Raw genomic sequence first — 19446 nt, 5'->3', positions numbered from 1 at the left:
ATTATTTCACCCCGATGGTAGAGTCTAAAATGTGACGATGACGTGTTCATCTGGTGTTACCATAATCTTTAGATTAGATGTGCAGGCAGAAGTGACGCATTCATTCATTGACAATTTTTTACAGGTTAATATGCATAATAAACTTGTGCCGTTCCAATGCGGACAAGATAGCAAATTGTTCATGTGTACATTTATGATTCATTATGTATGTGCCCAAATTAAGTAAAAAATAACCAAGTATTTTTCTTCCATCCGTTTATAGATGTTGCATTACGGTAGTACCGGCAGTAGCCTCAGTGGTGTGATTGTGAGGTAAACAATAACAGGCTGCTGCAAAAACTAGAGGTTCATGTAGACAAATATTTTGTGGAGACTGACATAATGGAGACAGTAGAAGAACCCAAACTCATTCTTGTGTTCAGTGGGAAGCGAAAATCCGGGAAAGATTATGTGACTGATTTAATTCATAAACGGTAATAAGTTGACAGTACTGTGTGTGTGAGCTCCAACACGCTGTCCATATAGTTCTGTTGGGTTTGTGTACATTCATTGATTTAGATGTTATGTGTCATTTGATTTAGACCGTTTGTGTGCATTGATGAACGCTGTCTCTTTCAGACTTGGTCCTGGTGCATGCTGCATTCTGCGTCTTTCTGGTCCTTTGAAGCAGCAGTATGCACTGGTGAGTTGAAGGGGTTTTCAAAAATGTTGCTTGGTATGTCTGTTTGCTCATGATTCAACACACCGCAGCTGATACACCGTAGCCGTATAGCTAGAAATATGAACCACCCACACTCAAACCTGGCTCAACCAGAGCTAACTCAAACTCACATGTCCAACCCTGGATAAAGGATTCTGAAATGGAATAGATGAGCGTATTTAGGTACATGGTAGGAGGTGTGTGTGTGTGTGTGTGTGTGTGTGTGAGAATAAATGAATGATCATGTTTGTAACCTGTCAAATATAGAATACTGTACCCTGATATTTACCCACTTCTGCCATGAGATCAAATCCCATCAGAGCATCACTTATACCTACACTGTCTCCAATCTCCATGACTCCATCGCAACGTTCTTACTGTGACTCTCCTCCTTTTTTATTTAATTGGAGTGAAATGTTTATGATGCTTAACATGTGGCCACTGTCTGTTCATGTGTAGGAACACAGTCTAGACTTTGGGGAGCTACTGGGAGCAAGTGAGTATAAAGAGAAGTACAGAGCCGATATGATACAATGGGGAGAGAGACAGAGAGAAAAGGACCCGGGATTCTTCTGCAGACTGGCCACTAGAGGTGCCCAACAGCCTGTCTGGGTAAGAGAACAGGACACATACACATACACACACACAAAACGTGAGTTTAGAATTAGAATTAAACATTTGACGTTATTATTCTCATCACTATCCTGTCCTCCGTAGCAACAATGCAAGTGATGCGACAGGAGACGTTATAACAGTTCCACAGCAGTTCTTACATAGTTACATTACACTGACTTTCCATGACTCCATCCCTCCCAGATGATCAGCGATGCTCGGCGCCTGTCGGATGTGCAGTGGTTCTGGAGGGAGTACCCGAGTCAGACCCGCTGTGTCCGAGTGCACGCCTCACAAGAGACCAGGGCGGATCGTGGCTGGGTCTTCACTGCTGGTTTGTAGAATCTCTGCAAAGTTACGTTTATACAAGAAGCCCTGTCATGGCCTAAGAACCTAAAATAAAATATACTTAGTTGGCTGGGTCTCGCATGGCTCTATACTAGGTCTGCTGGTACCAAATCTGACAAAAATAGCTGATTACGATGCGTTGTGAGCATGTAGATCAGCTAATTTTCGCTGAATGTTTTTCCCAGAATAGGGATGTTTGGTGTGGTTAATAATGAATAATACGCTCCATCTCTTACGAGTGGAGGGTTGGATTTAATGGTTGGAGAGACTGCTATAATGCAAAGGCTGCATGTTTGACCTCCTAACATGTACTGCAATGCTGTGCGTTGTGAGCTTGTAGATCTGCTATTTTTGGCACAGGACATCGGCACGTTGTACAACTTAAGCATAAAGAACACGTCCTTTTTCTGCAGGGATAGACGATGCAGAGTCTGAATGCGGCTTGGACAGCAATGTGGAATTTGATTGGACGATCAGGAATGAGGCTGATGCCCCGCCATTGAATGAGCAGCTTCAGTTAATGTTGTCTTTAGCTGAAACGGCAGCGGGACTGAAACAGAGCAACAATTTTATAATGAGTGAACACTGAGACATCGAGTGGACCAGGAAGCATGCCACTTGAAGAACAGCTCATCGTTGTTTTCTGTGAGAATGTTTTACAAACTTGTTGAGCAGAACAGTGCCATAGAAACGCATTTCAAATCTTCAGAAATTAGTGATATGTTGTGCTGAATTTAAGATGAATTACTTTTAATAAAAGTTAAATTATGTGAATCACCTCTCAACCCACATGCATTGTGGATAATATACTGTTTTCAGTACACTTATTGGCTGTAATATTTCTGTGCAAGACAAAGATTGGAACTCACAGATTCTAGTTAGATGGATGGGTGGATGGATGGATGGACACACACACACACACACACACACACACACACACACACGTAAAATAGCGTCCTCTTTATGTCAGTATTGTTACTGATTGCAGTACTGTTGATAGTGACACATTTATCTGCATTCTTTGAACGGTAGATATCATTGCAGTGAATATGAATTGCGTTGCATGCTGATATAATGGTGTCAACAATATTGCATGTGATTGCAATATTACACGCTGTTATACTGTACAATGGCATTGGATTTCTTTGCATCAATATATGTTTTTAAATGAATTATTAACATTAATGAATTCATTCATGTATACATTTGAATATAACTCTGGTAATAAATATGTAGCCTACAGTCAATTTAAATTTTGAATGGTAAATGCAGATGTAATTTCACAAACGGCTGTTACACAATTAATCCACTAGATGGTAGTCTAGACTACAAATAGCTTATTCTGCAAATCTGCACTGTTTCAATTTCTCCCCAGTCAGCCGTGTCAAATGTGTGAACCTACCGGTATTAAATAAAAACTACATTGTTTAATTCAAGTTAAATGTGATGCTTTTTATATATCAAATTTGATATACAGTACTCTTAATAAAAATAAAACATTGTGTTTATTTATTCAACATACTTGCAAGTTGCACGTACATGTAACGTACCGTCAGAGTAATCTTAGTAAGAGAGTGGCGACACGCTTTGATCTCGCCGCAAAGCGGGTGCCTATGGCTATAGTTCCAAACATTGCTCCTATGGCTGGAACTATCCCATTGAGATAGAATGTGAGCATTCCATTGTTACGGAATGGGAGTCAACGCTGGTGTCGCTACTCTCTTACTAGATTACTCTGCGCACCGTTAACGTCAACACAAACCACCCAATGAGATCACAATGCAGGCGGAAGTGGCCGTTTTGAATTGAAAGTGGGACTCGGCTAAAACAAAAACAGACGGACAGATCATATCATACTTAACCGTTCGCATATTTTACATTTTGCGAAAAATAAAAACACGGTGAGGTGGACTTTTGTTCAAATGTCCTTTCCGTGAAGATGTTGCATCAATACTTTTATCTTCAGATGTGTTTTTTTAGATAACGTATTACGTTAAATCCGTTTAGATCCATTTGTCGTTGAGATTATAGTTGCGAGCTATTTTGCTAACAGTAACTGGAGCTAACAGAGCTACTGTGGTTCGTTTCAGACCGTGGCTTTACCCCCAATGATAATGTAGCGTTAGCTCTTTGTTTGAGTAGATCGGGATAATCTGGATGACCTATTTCATGATGTTTGATACATGGTTAAGTTATAGTTGAACTAGCTATTTACTAAACTAGTGAGACACGCTGCATAGCACTCACTGTTTAGCGTCAAAGTAAAAGTGGCTTCTACCATTTTCAGATGGAGGAACTTGAGACGGATAGGAAGCAACAGCTCGACAAACTTCGTCTAAAACTCGACAGAATAAGGCAATCTCTCAGCGAAGGTAATATGCAGTATTGAGTTTGTGCTTGAAATGTACTGTAATTCTGCAAACTGTTAAATATTTCAATCAATCAAAAAATCAGCCCAGTGGCTCTGTCTAGACTCATTATAGATGTCATCGAGTCTGACATTACACAAATGTCAGAAATTAATAATCGATAAAATAAATCTATGATGGAGTAATAAAGCAAAAATGAACCAGGTTGTAGCCTGACAAATGTTTCTGACACCACTGTTTTCTTACAGATGACACTGGCAACATGAACAATGTCATAAGCAAAAACTCTCCTGAAGCTTGTCTCACATATCTGATGAAGTTGGAGAAGAAAGGTGACCCTCAGACAGACCATAAGCATCTGTGCAGGGTCATTGACTTTTATACTAGAGTGTTCTCCAATATGCCACTGGGAAAGCACTGTCAAAACGAGACCTATGCCAGGATGCTGGTCAGATTTTCAGAGCTGAAAGCGTGAGTAACTAATCATTAATTACACGTGACTGCAGTCACCGCTATTTGTAGTCAGTTTTAACACAATGTTTGGCAGTGTGTAGGTAGACCCTAGAATGAAATGTGTCAACATCAGCATTGCAAAACACAATTTCTTTCTTTTTCATATTTATTTCCCCCCCTCCCCTTCAATCAGAATCCAAGACGTCAAAGAAGCAGAAGCCAATTTCAATTTAGCAAGATCTCACTGCCCCAAATTTGCATTTGTCCACATTTCCTATGCAGAGTTTGAACATTCCCATGGTAAGATTTAAAAAAATACAATTTGTTGTACTTTTGAAGGTAATCTTATTTTGTGTGACTGTTGAAGTTTCAATGTCTGCTGTCTCATCTTGCCAGGCAACACAAAGAAAGCCATTCATATTTTGCAGAGGGCAATTGAAGAGGATGCTAAACCAAAAGAACTGCTGGAAGCTATCTTGCTCAACCTCCAGACAGGGAAGACACAACTTGCCTGCTCTGAGGATAAGGAAAACGCCCTAGGTCAGAATTTATGTCTTCTTATCATGAGGACTAATGATGCTTTTTCATTTTTAATATAGAGATCATAAAACCACATTTGAAAACAAAGTTAACTAAGAAAGGAAGAACTGTGTACTTGAATCTGTAGTTTGAATCTGTATGTTTTCTCTCTACCAATTAGCCCACAATAAGGTGTGTGATTCTACCAAGCAATGCTCTGAGTCTAAGGTCAGGATTTCAGACGGGACAGGCGAGTTGCATCTCCCTGGTATTTTCAGTTCAGGGTAAGAATAATCATATTTCTCCTATTTCAAATGGGGTATTATTGTAATTTTCTTATAAATTGTCATACCTTTAAATCCAGGCAAGCATCTGTTATTTTAGTTGTTACTACTACTGTATATATTGCTTCTGTCTTTGTTTTTGTTTTTGTCAATTAACGCTCTACTTGATCATCATAATAATAATGGTACTTGATCATACTACAGCGTCACACAAAATCATCAAAGGTATCAGATCTGCAAGCTTGAAAAGTGGCGTCTTTGGAGCTTGTAAATCTGCTACCTTTGAATTTGGGATCCTGAACATTTACAGTTTTGAACATATGAGGTTTCCACCCGACAGTTTTTCAGAAAACATAGGTTTAGGATTTAGAAGGCGTTTCTTTTAGAATCGGCCTTGAGTCTAAATGGGTTGATCAGTGCATTTTTGCATCTGTCTTCTGTTTCCTCAGGAGAGAGCCCTTCAATGCATTGTCAGATGACCAGCTGCCAAGCTGGAGAACCGGGCCTCAAAAAAGAGCTGTTGGCTTGGTGAGAGTTTTCTTCCAATTTGAACTTGGATATGTTCTCTAGGGTTGTTCCGATACCAATACCAGTATCCGGGGGGAAAAGCTGCCAATACTGCCTAAAATGCTGGTATCGGCGAGTCTGTCACTCTTAGCTCTATGCCATTCCGATACCATCTCATTCATCATGATGATGATGTGTAATTTAAAGTCAATCAATTTTGTATGTTTGAATGCTTCAGTTGATGTTGCTGTTTTATCTCGTACTGTACAATTCACATTATGATTTTACTAACTTGGCTGCACTTTTAACTATTATTAATGGATTTGATTTATTCCTAGATCAGTGGTTGTCAAACTTTTCAAATTTTAAGGACCACCATAACTCAGAGTTTCAGACCTGTAAGGGTTCATTTGGAACGCCCTCAAGGAACCCAAATTGTCCCTGGTCTGGAACCCACTTTGAAAACCACTGTGCTAGATTGGTTAATTTGGTTTAAATTACACACTGATCGGGTCGAAAATGGTATTGGTAGTACATCTCTACCTCATTGTGACATCAGGCTAATAATACGTTTTTAAAATTGTCTTCTCACACTTTGCTTTGTAGCCGGGGAGAGTTCCCATACTTCCCTTCTCCATCCCAGAAACGGATGATGATGACAGTGACGGGAAGAAGAAAGAGGATGTATTCATCCCAAAAAGCGTTTTTAGGTATGTGTTTACAATGACGACCTACATATCAGGGTTTCCTGCACGCACAATGTTGTTGGCATGGCGCTGCGCCATGCTTGAAATAAATCGCGCCATGCCAAGCTGTAAGCTGTATTATTTTTTTTTTTGAGGGGGCTAGTGAATCATGGTGTGTGTGTGATATGAAATGTCCAGTACCTCCCCAGTGCCACCCCAGTGTCTGCCCTGCATTGTCTGCCCAGTGCCTCCCCAGTGTCTGCCCAGTGGCTCCCCAGTACCTCCCCAGTGTACCCCTGAGTGCCTCCGCAGTGTCCCCCCAGTGTCCCCCTGAGTGCCTCCCCAGTGTCCCCCTGAGTGCCCCCCCAGTGTCCCCCTGAGTGCCTCCTCAATGTCTCCCCAGTGGCTGCAGTTTCTCCCCAGTGCCTCCCCAGTGTCTGCCCAGTGCCTCCCCAGTGTCTCCCCAGTGTCCCCCCGAGTGCCTCCCCAGTGTCTCCAAAGTGCCTCCCCAGTGTCTCCCCAGTGCCTCCCAGTGTCCCCCTGAGTGCCTCCCCAGTGTCCCCCTGAGTGTCTCCCCAGTGCCTCCCCAGTGCCTCCCAGTGTCCCCCTGAGTGTCTCCCCAGTGTCTCCCCAGTGCCTCCCCAGTGTCTCCCCAGTGTCCCCTCAGTGCCTCCCCAGTGTCCCCCTGAGTGCCTCCCCAGTGTCCCCCTGAGTGCCTCCCCAGTGTGCTTCCCCTGAGTGCCTCCCCAGTGCCTGCCCAGTGTCCCCCAGTGCCTCCCCAGTGTCTCCAATAGCAATACAAGAGCAATAATACAAATTAATCTTAATTTATTAATCTATTTAATTAATCGAATTAATTAATTAATTAATCAAAAATTTCGACGCGTGGCCTATGGCCGCGCTAGAAGGTCCCCCAGTGCCCAGCACCATGCCAAAGCTTTTTCCTGCAGGAAACACTGCATATGCCACAAATGCATTGTGAGAGGATGTATTTTCTTGAGCATTTGCTGCAACTCACACTGGTAGTAACTAGTATCTACGTTAAATGCAAATCTCTCTCAGGTGTATGTATAAATATTTTACACATCTGAAGTACCTGTAATTTCACGTTATTACCGGTAGTTACAATGGCACATTGCCTTGATGGTACCTTAGGATTTACAATCTGACAGTTTTGTAGAATTACCCTAACCCATTAAGACCTAAGGCTAATTCTACGAATGTCTTATAAATCAGTAATTCTCAGACTTTCAAGATTCTCCAAATATGTTCAAAAATAGCAGACAGCAGTGACGCACTTTGATCTTGTATATCTGCTATATGGATAGCCAACGCAAAAATATGAAATGACACAGATACTTTCCTGGTTTTAATGAGGTAAGATGAAACTTATTTTGTTTCATCCTGTTTCAGGCAAACACCTGGTCCCAGTTCTAGTGCCATGATCACACAGTCATCCTCCAAGAAAACTGTCACTGATGGTGATTTCCACCTTAAAGTGAGTAAAAACTGACTAGTTATGGAAAACTAGCTTTAAGTACCATACCATTGTTTGTCGGCCACATAATTCATATAAACCGGGACATTTTATCACCAAAATTGCTTTACATGTTTAGAGTTTTGTTTGTGTTGTCCATATAGAATATAACTGAATAATTCTATCAAAACGGTGTCATTAGGACCCCTCTTCAAGGCAATCTAAAATTACAGCTCTTGTAAGTAATTAGACTAGATAACATAAATGTTGTAGTACTAAAACCTGTGCTGTGATCTACTACGTATACACTGCAGTGAGTGCTTACATAGACTGAAGGCTTATACATAGTCTGGATTTTCGGTGGTGGGGTGACCACCGAACTACAACATGAAGTCACGAGCCGCGGTGAAGAGCAAACCACCGCCACCGCTCCAGCCCTTCTCTCTGTTTTTACTCAACACCGCTCAACGTTATTTCAGCTCCGGTGGTCAGCTCACCACCGGAGCGGTGGTCACCTCACCACCGAAAAAACAGACTATGAATAGGCCTTTAATGCTCACAACATGTTGAAGACAAGACACATGCAATATCTGCAAAATTAGACTGGTATGCCGGTCCTTTTAAGGTTTCTGATTATATGATGAAAAACATCGTAAGCACCCATTTTCTTACCAAGCCATGACCTAATAAATAAAGCCTGTCAAATGTTGTGTGCACAGCCACCAAATGTCAGTCCGGACCCCCGGCCATGGGTGGACGAGGACCAGGCAATGGTGGACTCTACCACCACACTGCTTCACAGACTGGACAAGGGAGGCACTGATAAAATGGAAGGTAATGGATGGACCACAAAGAACCTATAGATATTCTTACACATTCATGTGGATACAAGACAGAGTAGAGGACAATAGATGCTGCAGTTTAATCTAGTGTCCCTTTGTACTAGAATATCATTTTAATTTCCTCATCCATGCATTGAGTTGTACTATTACTGTGATGCTCGACTTTGTTGTAGCCTATATATTACTCTATTTATCCTGCTGATGTTAAAACTGTACTATTTGCTTAGTTACCCTCGTAAAAGTCTTATTACTTGTTACTTGCGCAAGCAGAGCGCGCAAGTAATAATTTCTCCCGGTCTCTTCCGCCGTGACAGCTGTCCCGCCATTCGATGTTTATGCAGAAAAACATAAAATCTGTGCCTGTTTTGCTGGGACCAAACGACCACAAATGACCATATTTCTTACGTCATCATTTAGAGCTAGTCATACGTATACTATATACATAATCAGTAAAAATAAAATAGCAAATTGTGCCTGATCTGCTGGGACCAGAGTACGTGGTGTGTATGACTAGCTCTTAATGATGACGTAATAAATATGGTCATTTGTGGTCGTTTGGTCCCAGCAAACCAGGCACAGATTTGCTGTTTTCTTGCATAAACATCAAATGGCGGGACAGCTGTCACGGTTTTTGGCGCAAAGTAACCACAGTATACCGCTAATCAACTTACAACTACACACTCTATATAGTATATGTATATGTATACGTATGTCCTACGTCATCATTTACAGCTAGTCATACGTATACTATATACATAATCAGTATAAAATAAAATTGCAAATTGTGCCTGATCTGCTGGGACCAGAGTACGTGTTGTGTATATGTATGACTAGCTCTCAATGATGACGTAATAAATATGGTAATTTGTGTAATCTGGTCCCAGCAAACCAGGCACAGATTTGCTGTTTTCTTGCATAAACATCAAATGGCGGGACGGCTGTCATGGTTTTTGGCGCAAAGTAACCACAGTATACCACTAATCAACTTACAACTACATACTCTATATAGTATATGTATATGTATACGTATGTCTTACGTCATCATTTAGAGCTAGTCATACGTATACTATATAAATAATCAGTAAAAATAAAATAGCAAACTGTGCCTGATCTGCTGGGACCAGAGTACGTGGTGTGTATATGTATGACTAGCTCTTAATGATGACGTAAGACATTATATAGATAGAAACTTGAACCATACTTAATAATACTAGGTGTTTATATGCATAAAGTAGGTAGGTAACAAATAGTTACACCTACAACGGTCAAAAGTACTTGCGCGCTCTGCTTGCGCACTAGTTGGCCATTTATGGCCTACTAGTGTGCAACAAGCAAGTATGCACTCGACAGAGTGCAGTTCTAGTTTGATCTGTTGTGATCTTGGCTTATCTAATCTACATAAACTATGTTGTCTTTTGCAGATACCACAACCACTTTTAACCAGATGATCAGTTCATATTCTCCTGAGTCATGTCAGAGATATCTCTGGAATCTGGAGAAGAGGGGAAACCCTCACACTGACTTGAACTTCCTGAATAAACTCAAGGACCTCTATGATAAAGTATTTGCCAAACTGCCAATGGTAAAATACAGTAAGAACGAGAGCTATGTGAGGATGTTGGTCAGAAGCGCAGAACTGAAGGGGTGAGTATGAATAGGAAATATGTCTGTCATAATCAGGCTTTTTGAGAAAGAAGGTGATCCCTAGAGAGATGAATGTTATTGATCTAATTTGAATCAATGCCTCTATTGCATTTATTTTATTACCTCCAGGAGGCCAAGTTTACACCCCCTCCATCAACATATCTTGAAATGTAATGGCCAGTTTGCCATGAAATGTGCTGTGTAGTGCACATTCATTCTCCCACAAGCAAATAATTTTTACATGTTGGTCACCCTTACCTCTAGTGCCACCATGAGGCCAAACCTTTAGTTTTCAAATGACTGTATCTCTTGACCTCTTAGTCTTTCCTCTAGCTGCAGCACATCAGGCTAACCATAAATAGTTGTGGGAGGAGAGTCTTTTAGGGCTTGGTGGAGGGCTGCACTCTACTCTCTTGTCGAGTATTAGATACAAGACATTGTCTATATAGAATAGATTATAGAGGGTATGTGCCTGACATCGTCATCCCTGAAGTTATGCGGGAACACCTACAGTACTGACTGAGTGGTAAAAGACTACTTTCTGGCCTTGACAGCCCATAAATCCTATGTCCTATCTGATTGCATTAAACTGATGATATAAGAAAAAGTCCTTCTGCACACCTACAATGGACAAAAGAATCCCGCACACTGTCTTCACTTGAGTTAGATTTATTGAGCAATGTTTCTGTCGGTCAGGCAATGCCTGATGAAGGTCTGAACGACCAAAACGTTGCTCAATAATTCTAACTCAAGTGAAGACAGTGTGCAGGATTCTTTTTTCTCTATTAAACTGATTATGACATTAAACTCACTTTGTAATATTCTCTGTTGTACAAGAGTATTTGACTGGGGTTGACAGCTGTCTTCTTATGTAGGATTGAAGACTCAGAAGAAGCTGAAGACCATTTCATCGTTATAAGATCCCACTGCAAAGGCCTAGCCTTTGTTCACGTTGCACATGCCCAGTTTGAAGTCTCGCAAGGTAGGATACCCCATCTTTTATTGCATTGACATACCCGTATATCAGCCGATTGACCCCATTCAGGTACTGGTGGCTTAGATCCAAATGTATTATATTATAATTTACATTGTTAATATCGCAGGCCAGCAACGGCATATGGAGTTCATTTTGCATAATTAATTATCTTGTACTATTTTCATGTATGTATGGCAGCATGCGCTTATAAAAGGCATGTAGACCGTAGACATGAACAGTATAGTATCCCGTGTAAAACCTTGTCCAATGTTTCAAAACTGCTGAATTGCTTATTTCATTCCATTTTCCTTCCCTGTGCCCCATATATATAGGTAACATGAGAAAAGCAACCTCAATTTTACACAAAGCAGTGACACTGAAAGCCAAGCCAGTTGAGCTCCTGGAGACAGCCCTGGCAAATCTTAAATCAGGGAAAAAAGAGCTAATGTTGGTCTTCACTGATCGGGAGGAGAGCCCTGCAGGTAAGTTCCGCATGCTTTGAGTGTTAATAATGTGGACTGATCATTCTAACCACTCAAAGGAGAGTCCTTGAGTCTCCTACCGGAAACACAACTGGTCATCAAATTATTGGTGTAGGAATACGACAACATCAAAAAGATATCCATGAATTCTAGGCTTCATGGGGTGTGTAATTGATTAAAACTGAACTACTCCTTTAACATGAATCCAACACTGATGGATTAATCAAGTCTATGTATGAAATCTGCAACACACTCACTCTATACTAGGCCCCCTCCTGACCTAGTTTAGAGACCTACACAACATTTCCGAAAATGGCAGATCTATAAGCTCACAGCACGTTGTGTTGGGACACAACGTGTAGATCAGCTCTTTTTGCTGGATGTATGCCCCAGAATAGGGATACTACTAGTGGTTCAAGTGGTCAAAAGAAACTGAGGAATCACATGCAAACTTTGCAAAGCATTGTGAAGGTGTAGATCACCATCATACAACAACATTAGTATAAAATAGGGCTTATGTTATGTAGTTAAATGTAAAAGCAGTGATTTTTATCTAAAAAAGAGAGAGAAATAATAATTAGCTTTATTCTTACCACCTTTCCTTATTGCAGCTATGCGGACCAGTGAGCCACTGAGTGTAGCAGCTTCTGGAGGCAACTATGCTGTGCAGGCACCTGGTCGGGTACCTGTCACCCGCCCTGCACTACCACCTCAACCTGTCAGCAAGGAGCCTTCATCAGAGTGGAAGATACCATCTGCTGTCAGCCGACATGTTTCCTCACAGGTCTGATACAGTACATTAGTTGGAGGTTAACCAAACACCTTTCACTGTTCGTCTGTTGTTGTTTTGATCTCCTGTTCGGTTTTGTGTTTCTGGAAGCGTAGTCATGCAACATTTCAATTAATTGTACAGTTGAATAGATTGTGTATATCTATTTTAGTCTCAAAACAATCCCCCAATTGTTTTTCTTCCTAGGAGAAGCACACTTCTCCTCCTGATGCCAGGCCTGCTCCATGCCGGCAGGATTCACTGCCCACTCCACTCCCTCTGCCATCCACACTGAACACAGTCAGAAACCAGGTTTACCAGACTCCTAACAACCCTATGAGAGACCCCTATGGGAATAATAGGTAAGTCACTGATGGTAGGAATTTCACTTTAACAAGATACCTATTGAAAATATACGGGTAAAATAATCTGATTAAGGTTAGGGTATGTGATTTATTTTTGTTTAAATAAGTATGAAATAGCTCTATATTCTGATTGTCCTCATTGTTGTATACACTCTTCAGTAACAGGGGCCCCCAGCTCTTAGTAAACAGAAAAGAAAATGTCAGACAATTTTATTAAATCAGGAGAGGGTACTTGCACATGATACAGATTAATCAAGTGAAATTGGAAGTGGTAACACAATGAGCAGACAACATGGAAAATGGAAAACTTGAATAAATGGGTACCGGTACCGGTACTCTCTTTTACAACCCCCCCTCCTGAAAATGTAGGTTCTGTTTTGTAAAGAGGCCTCTACTACTGAAGATACTCTATAACAATGATTACTGTATCAAGCTCACAAGTCACGATGCATCTTGTGGATCAGCTATATTTGGCACTTCTTGACGAAGTGTAAATCTGGCATTAGAACTGTGTGTGTGTCCTCCCGTCCCCAGCTACATCACTCCAGTTGTTAAGAGAAACCCTGCAGTGACTCCCTCTACAGCACTCACATCTGGCCCTGCCCAGAGCCACTCCAAAGCTCTCCACCAGGTGCCATGCACCCAAACCCCACAGGTAGATCCAAGTTTATTTTGACTCGGAAATAAATCGTTGCTGATAGCAATTGGCAGTGGCATTTTGAGTTTCTTATGAGATGAACATGGCAGCACATACAATATATGTGTATTTGTTTTCTAGGCTTCCATCGCTGCTTTGTCAAATGAAACCATCACCATTAAGGGCAAACAGTTCTTCGTCCTGAAGATGATCGGACGAGGCGGCTCTAGCAAGGTGAGATATTTCTCATGAGCTGATTTGAGCTATTTTACAACCCAAAGTATATCCCCAAATATTCAGTATATGGAGATGACAAAGTTCTAAATGAAAGTTGAAACCTAATGCATAATGAATTCACAACTTGGTATTTCTCTATTTCACTTCCTATCTCTTGGTCACTTATATTTCCGTCCTGTTATTGTTCTATTCTCTCAGGTGTACCAGGTTCTGGATCACAAAAAACAGTTGTTTGCTGTGAAGCAAGTGAACCTGGAGGAGGCTGACGCTCAGACTGTAGAAAGTTACAAGAATGAGATTGAACATCTGAACCATCTGCAGCAGTACAGCGAGCAGATCATAAAGCTGTATGACTAGTGAGTAGTACACGCTACACAACACAATGGGGTTGTGCAAGAAATCACATATAACGTGTACCGCATGCTGCATTGGTATGCTATTTTTCAACATACGCTTGAGTGCATGGACAACAGTACGTTGTGTGACCAAAGAGACCACATGGAATCTTAGAAAAGTGCCCCATCTTGTAACAAAGCAGAGGTACTACGGATACTGTTTTATCACTGTACATATTTGTGGAAACCGATGAAATGTCAATTAAACATTACAATTTAGGCATTTAGCATCCAGAGCGATTTACATTAATCAAGTGTTTACTTTAGAAGCATAATTGACATTACGGTGACATTGATGTTTTTTTGTTTTTTGCTTGTGCTTGTAAAGTAAAAGCAAATCGCTATATAAGCTACACTTTCAGACATAATGCCAATTTGGCATACTGGTAAATATTGCACTTGTATGGAAATTCGCATTGCAGCCGATCTCTATGCTTCGACAGTTCAGCTTCACCATGTAATCCATATTTTAGGTACATTATTGGAGTTTCAGAGATTCCCTGTCTCTCCAGCTCTCTAGTAAAGATAGAATACTTAAAGGATGCCATGTGATTTTTTTTTAAATAATTCCTGATGACAATCATGTTGTGCTTGTAATTGCAGTGAGATAACAGACAGTTGCATCTACATGCTGATGGAGTGTGGCAACCTGGACCTGAACACGTGGCTGAAGAAACGCAAGACTGTTAACCAACTAGAGAGGAAGTATTACTGGAAGAACATGTTGGAGGCAGTAAGCACCATCCATAAACATGGTCAGGATCTCTCCATCTTCCCGCTCTTTCTCTGGCTCTCTCTTTCCCTGTGTTCATCTTTGAACACTTCACCTATTTCCAATTAATTTTCATATTATTGGTCTTCAATAATGCTCAAGATAGAAGCATTTCTGTCTGCTCACTCTGAGGTGGGCTGTGAATTGTTCAGAAATGTGCTTCACTGCTGTGCTTACCAATTACTTCAGTGGTAAGTGGTAAGGATTCCAAGTGAATGGCCTTTCTCTTCCGGGTAAGGTAGAAATAGAAGGCGTTGTTGCCATCAATAAAACTGTAAAATCTTGTCTGAAATCACGACTTTGATGTCACCGGTAGGCATATTTTTGAGGGGCGATATGTCCAGCTTTTGGTGTGTGTGCACAAACTTTGTCCTACAAAACATTAAAATGCCATTGACAATGGACAATTTTGAGTGTTCCTGTAAACACAAACATTAAAGTCGAAGGCGAGGACGCAAATTCTGATGAGATGATGTATTGATGATTTACGATAATAAGATCGCCACTCACGTTGTGATTTTTTAACTATCCATCTACATAATTCCACAGTCCACCGTTGACACACAGAGCATGTATAAAGGTAGACCCCATAGTGAGCATATATATCTCTATGTATAAATATATATATATATTAGAATATTCTTAATTCAATTATTTTTATGTATCTTCTGTGTTCTTTACAGGAATTGTCCATAGCGACTTAAAGCCAGCCAATTTTGTCATAGTGAATGCTTCCCTGAAGTTGATTGATTTTGGCATAGCTAACCAAATCCAGCCGGATGTAACAAGCATTATGAAAGACTCTCAAGTAAGTGATTTATCATAATGACATCAATACTTCCTATGTTTTCACCGTTAATGTAATATGTAATGCAATTAACGAAATTTTCTTGTTTTCCAAACAAGGTTGGAACAATCAACTATATGCCACCTGAAGCTATACGCTACACGTCATCCAAACACGGGAAAGCAAGCTCCAAGGTACTCATATTCAACAACGTAGTTGGAAATTGGAAAAGAGTGCTGGTTATGAATCTTTAATTTTCAATGTTTTATCTCTGGAACCCTCATCTACACCACTGGAATTTGGTTCCAGTTGTTCGCTCTCTGAAACCCACCCCCTAGGGGTTTCCTGCAGTTAACGTTGAGAACCAGTACAGAATACTCATCTAAAGTGGTGTTTATTTCATATTTCGGTCCTCAGATCAGCCCTAAAGGTGACGTGTGGTCTCTTGGATGCATTCTGTACTATATGACCTATGGGAAGACGCCATTCCAAAGCATCACCAATCAGATAAACAAGCTGCACGCCATCACGGATCCCACATTTGACATAGAATTCCCTGACATTCCAGAGAAGGATCTGCTGGATGTATTGAAGGTGAGAGTCTTTGATATATTTAAGAAGAACGTACATTTAAAGAATGCCTGTTTGGACCAGAGGGGCAGTCAGACAGATATTTTGTGAAGCCACTGAGGAAATCTGGATTTCCTGAAAGTTGATATAATGGCCTGTTGTGGCTGTCACTGGACCCAAAAAAACCCATAGCCCCATAGAAGTCCATGTATTTGGGCCCAACTTCACCTAGACTGTATTACCTTAATAAACATGGTCATGAATACTTTCTGCTTCCAGTCACTAGTTTTAAGTCTCATTTCTAATGTCATAATATTCTTTTTGGAAAATTATGGTCCCATTTATAAAAGAAATGACCATAAAGTCGCGTATGTTCTGAGGGGCATGGCTACCGTTACAGTCTATGATCGGGAGTCCCCACCCACTCGAGTCAAAATAAAAACCAACGGAGAAGAAGGGGGGAAGTCCCGCCTCGTTGTCTGGGCCAGCCAATGGGCCAGCTGGGCCCAAACGGAGCCAGCCAATGGGCCAGCTAGGCCCAAACAGATCAAGAAAGATGGCGACTTACAGTGCAAGGAATTACTGGCTTCATTTTACGTCCATGTTAGACCCGGGGAACGCTTTGTCCATATTTTTTACAGTCTATGGTTTGGACCCACCCATTAGGATCGTCCTCAGGTACAAGAGCAGCTATTTGCACATCCTTATATCTGATGGGTCGGTGACCTCTGCCATGAAAGCCTTAAATGCCTGGTGAAAGGGAAACTCATGCAGAGTGAAATTCGGGTCATAGTTTAAAATCTATGCATATACTATATATATATATGCATCTCATTGCACACAGCCTAGTTGTTTTTTGTGTGTGTGAATGGTAAATGGTGCATTTATATACATATATATTTACATAGATTGTGCATAACATTCACCCATTCATACACCGATTGCGGCGGAAGCCATGCAAGGTACCAACCAGCACATCGGGAGCAATTTGGGGTTCAGTGTCTTGCCCAAGGACACTTCGACATGTAGACAGGAGGAGCCGGGATCATTGGACGACCTGCTCTACCTCCTGAGCCACAGTCACCCTCTTTATCAATCTATTAGTTTCGCCAACATTGTTCTTGTGAAACACTTCTGTTACTAGTTGAAGTATTCATTAACATTCCACACAAAATTGTTAGTCTTCTGCTACGATTACACACTGATCCATCAATCACTCCAAAAATGTGTTTATTTCAGATGTGTATATTTCAGTATAGATTAGAATGATAATAGCTGGTGTTGTTTGTTGTATGACATTTCATCTTCTGGTTGACTCTGCCAGAGATGCTTGGTAAGAGATCCCAGAGAACGGATTTCCATTGCTGAACTTCTAGACCATCCGTATATCCAGTTTCAACCACAGGCATCACCTGAGCCAGGTATACAGTACAGAACACTTGCATTCACATTTGACATACTTGACTGCATCATTTATTTGAGTGGTTCTCAAACTTTTTCACGTCATGGAGGATGCCCCCAAATTAAATTGATTTGGCCGCAGACCCCCATTTCAAAGTATTTTGAGATAAGGCCGTGTCATGGCAATGGCCAATTTACAAGCTCACTTATCACATCGCCGATTCACCATGTGTTGTAAGCTTGTAGATCGGTTATATTTAAATAGGCAAAAAAAGGATTAATAAAAATGGGTATTGTTTTGGTGTGCGACAGCGTCCTATAAACTATAAATCAAGCTTACTTAAACTGATTTTCTCCTCTTTCAGAACATTTATACAACAGCGATCTTAAGAAAATACTCAACGACCTCGCAGCCCTCCAGTCTCCAAACAGCATCGTCAGAGCTGCTAGTGTAAGTTGATGGAACAAAAAATATATATACTATATATACACAGTATATCTGATCTTTTTCTTTGACTTATTCTACGACATTCTCACTTAACAGAACTTGGCAAGAATGTGCAACAGTGGCAGGAAGCTGGATGTTGCAGAGTGTGTGAAGTCAAGTCATCAGTCATAGAAAACTATGCTTCCCCATTTTGAACCCCACTTCAAGCTATTGTCTTCCATTTGCCCTCCCATCCTGGAGGGAGCTGAAATAACATCTTGCATTTAATCATATGTAATGTAAATGTAATATGTAATGCTTTCTTGTCATAATGTATGCTGGTGTTCCATTTCTTCAAGTCAATATCACTATGTTATTTGTAACACTATAGTATTGTTATAATAATTTTATCCTAATGAACCTTTTATTTTTTACAACATTCAGGAACCACTTTTACTGTGGAATAAAAACAAGGATGCCTACGTTATTTGCCTATTAGTTGTTATTTCTATGGTATTATTTAACTAGTGATCTTAACATAAGTAGTAGCCCATAGAAGCTATAGGGCTGTATTTTGTGTGTCTTAAGTACCAGGTCTTATTCCCTAACTTGAGTAAACTAAAGACCTGGAGGCGTGATCAATGCTCTTTGGCCACTCAGAATAGCCAAATGGCATTGATCACGCCTCCAGGTCTTTAGTTTACTCAAGTTAGGGAATAAGACCTGGTACTTAAGACACGCAAAATACAGCCTATAGTGTCAGTATGGGCAGCTTGTTGTACCAGTACATCCCTGGACATGCTAGTATGTCGCAGAGCAAGGACTTGGCCCCCATCCAACCAAGATGCTGAGTGCCAAGTCATTTTTATGGGCTTTGGTATGACTACTAGGGATTGAACCCTAACCTCCCAGTCTACGGGCAGAGACTAACAACAAGACCACTGAACTGATCTTATTCTTAACATAAGCTTTTACACCCAGGCCACTTTTTTTTAAATGAAGTACCATTTTCATCTAGCACTTAATTTGAATTTAAGTTTCCTCTTCTACCGCAGATTTGAACAGTTTACTGTTCCAGTTTTTACTACTAGAGCCTGCCTGCTCATGTGATTAATTGAATCTTTGTGTCAGATCCTGTGTCTACATGACCTTTGACACGATCTAGCAGCAAGGAGACAGGACAATGA

At 40.8% G+C, this 19446-nt stretch overlaps 2 protein-coding genes across 2 annotated transcripts; both read left to right on the top strand.

Moving 5' to 3' along the window:
- The first annotated feature begins 319 nt into the window (after positions 1-319).
- On the top strand, positions 320-2902 carry pmvk (phosphomevalonate kinase). Its single transcript, XM_083761961.1, has 5 exons — positions 320-473; positions 619-682; positions 1160-1312; positions 1517-1646; positions 2074-2902. The coding sequence occupies exons 1-5, from the start codon at positions 382-384 to the stop codon at positions 2247-2249; spliced, it is 615 nt and encodes a 204-aa protein (XP_083618087.1). The 5' UTR covers positions 320-381; the 3' UTR covers positions 2250-2902.
- A 555-nt stretch (positions 2903-3457) lies between these two features.
- On the top strand, positions 3458-18652 carry ttk (ttk protein kinase). The gene is made up of 25 exons (XM_083760983.1): positions 3458-3561; positions 3948-4032; positions 4278-4500; positions 4676-4782; positions 4879-5022; positions 5183-5285; positions 5735-5813; positions 6399-6502; positions 7892-7976; positions 8675-8789; positions 10219-10441; positions 11317-11423; positions 11750-11899; positions 12511-12683; positions 12876-13030; positions 13568-13688; positions 13812-13904; positions 14106-14263; positions 14906-15057; positions 15758-15882; positions 15981-16055; positions 16279-16455; positions 17756-17852; positions 18198-18283; positions 18377-18652. Exons 2-25 carry the CDS (start codon positions 3948-3950, stop codon positions 18449-18451), a joined length of 3012 nt encoding a protein of 1003 aa, XP_083617109.1. The 5' UTR covers positions 3458-3561; the 3' UTR covers positions 18452-18652.
- The last annotated feature ends 794 nt before the right edge of the window (positions 18653-19446 follow it).

Source organism: Protomyctophum parallelum, assembly GCF_964188405.1.
Source record: "Protomyctophum parallelum genome assembly, chromosome: 3".
Lineage (NCBI taxonomy): Eukaryota > Metazoa > Chordata > Actinopteri > Myctophiformes > Myctophidae > Protomyctophum > Protomyctophum parallelum.
This window is presented reverse-complemented; position numbering and strand designations above follow the sequence as displayed.

Excerpts from the sequence above, each read along its gene's own strand:
- ttk (XM_083760983.1), top strand. The coding sequence starts at position 3,948 with ATGGAGGAACTTGAGACGGATAGGAAGCAACAGCTCGACAAACTTCGT. Across the intron at positions 5,814-6,398 it reads AAAAAAGAGCTGTTGGCTTG|CCGGGGAGAGTTCCCATACT; the intron begins GTGAGAGTTTTC and ends TTTGCTTTGTAG. Across the intron at positions 14,264-14,905 it reads ATCATAAAGCTGTATGACTA|TGAGATAACAGACAGTTGCA; the intron begins GTGAGTAGTACA and ends TTGTAATTGCAG.
- pmvk (XM_083761961.1), top strand. The coding sequence starts at position 382 with ATGGAGACAGTAGAAGAACCCAAACTCATTCTTGTGTTCAGTGGGAAG. Across the intron at positions 474-618 it reads ACTGATTTAATTCATAAACG|ACTTGGTCCTGGTGCATGCT; the intron begins GTAATAAGTTGA and ends TGTCTCTTTCAG. Across the intron at positions 1,313-1,516 it reads GTGCCCAACAGCCTGTCTGG|ATGATCAGCGATGCTCGGCG; the intron begins GTAAGAGAACAG and ends CATCCCTCCCAG.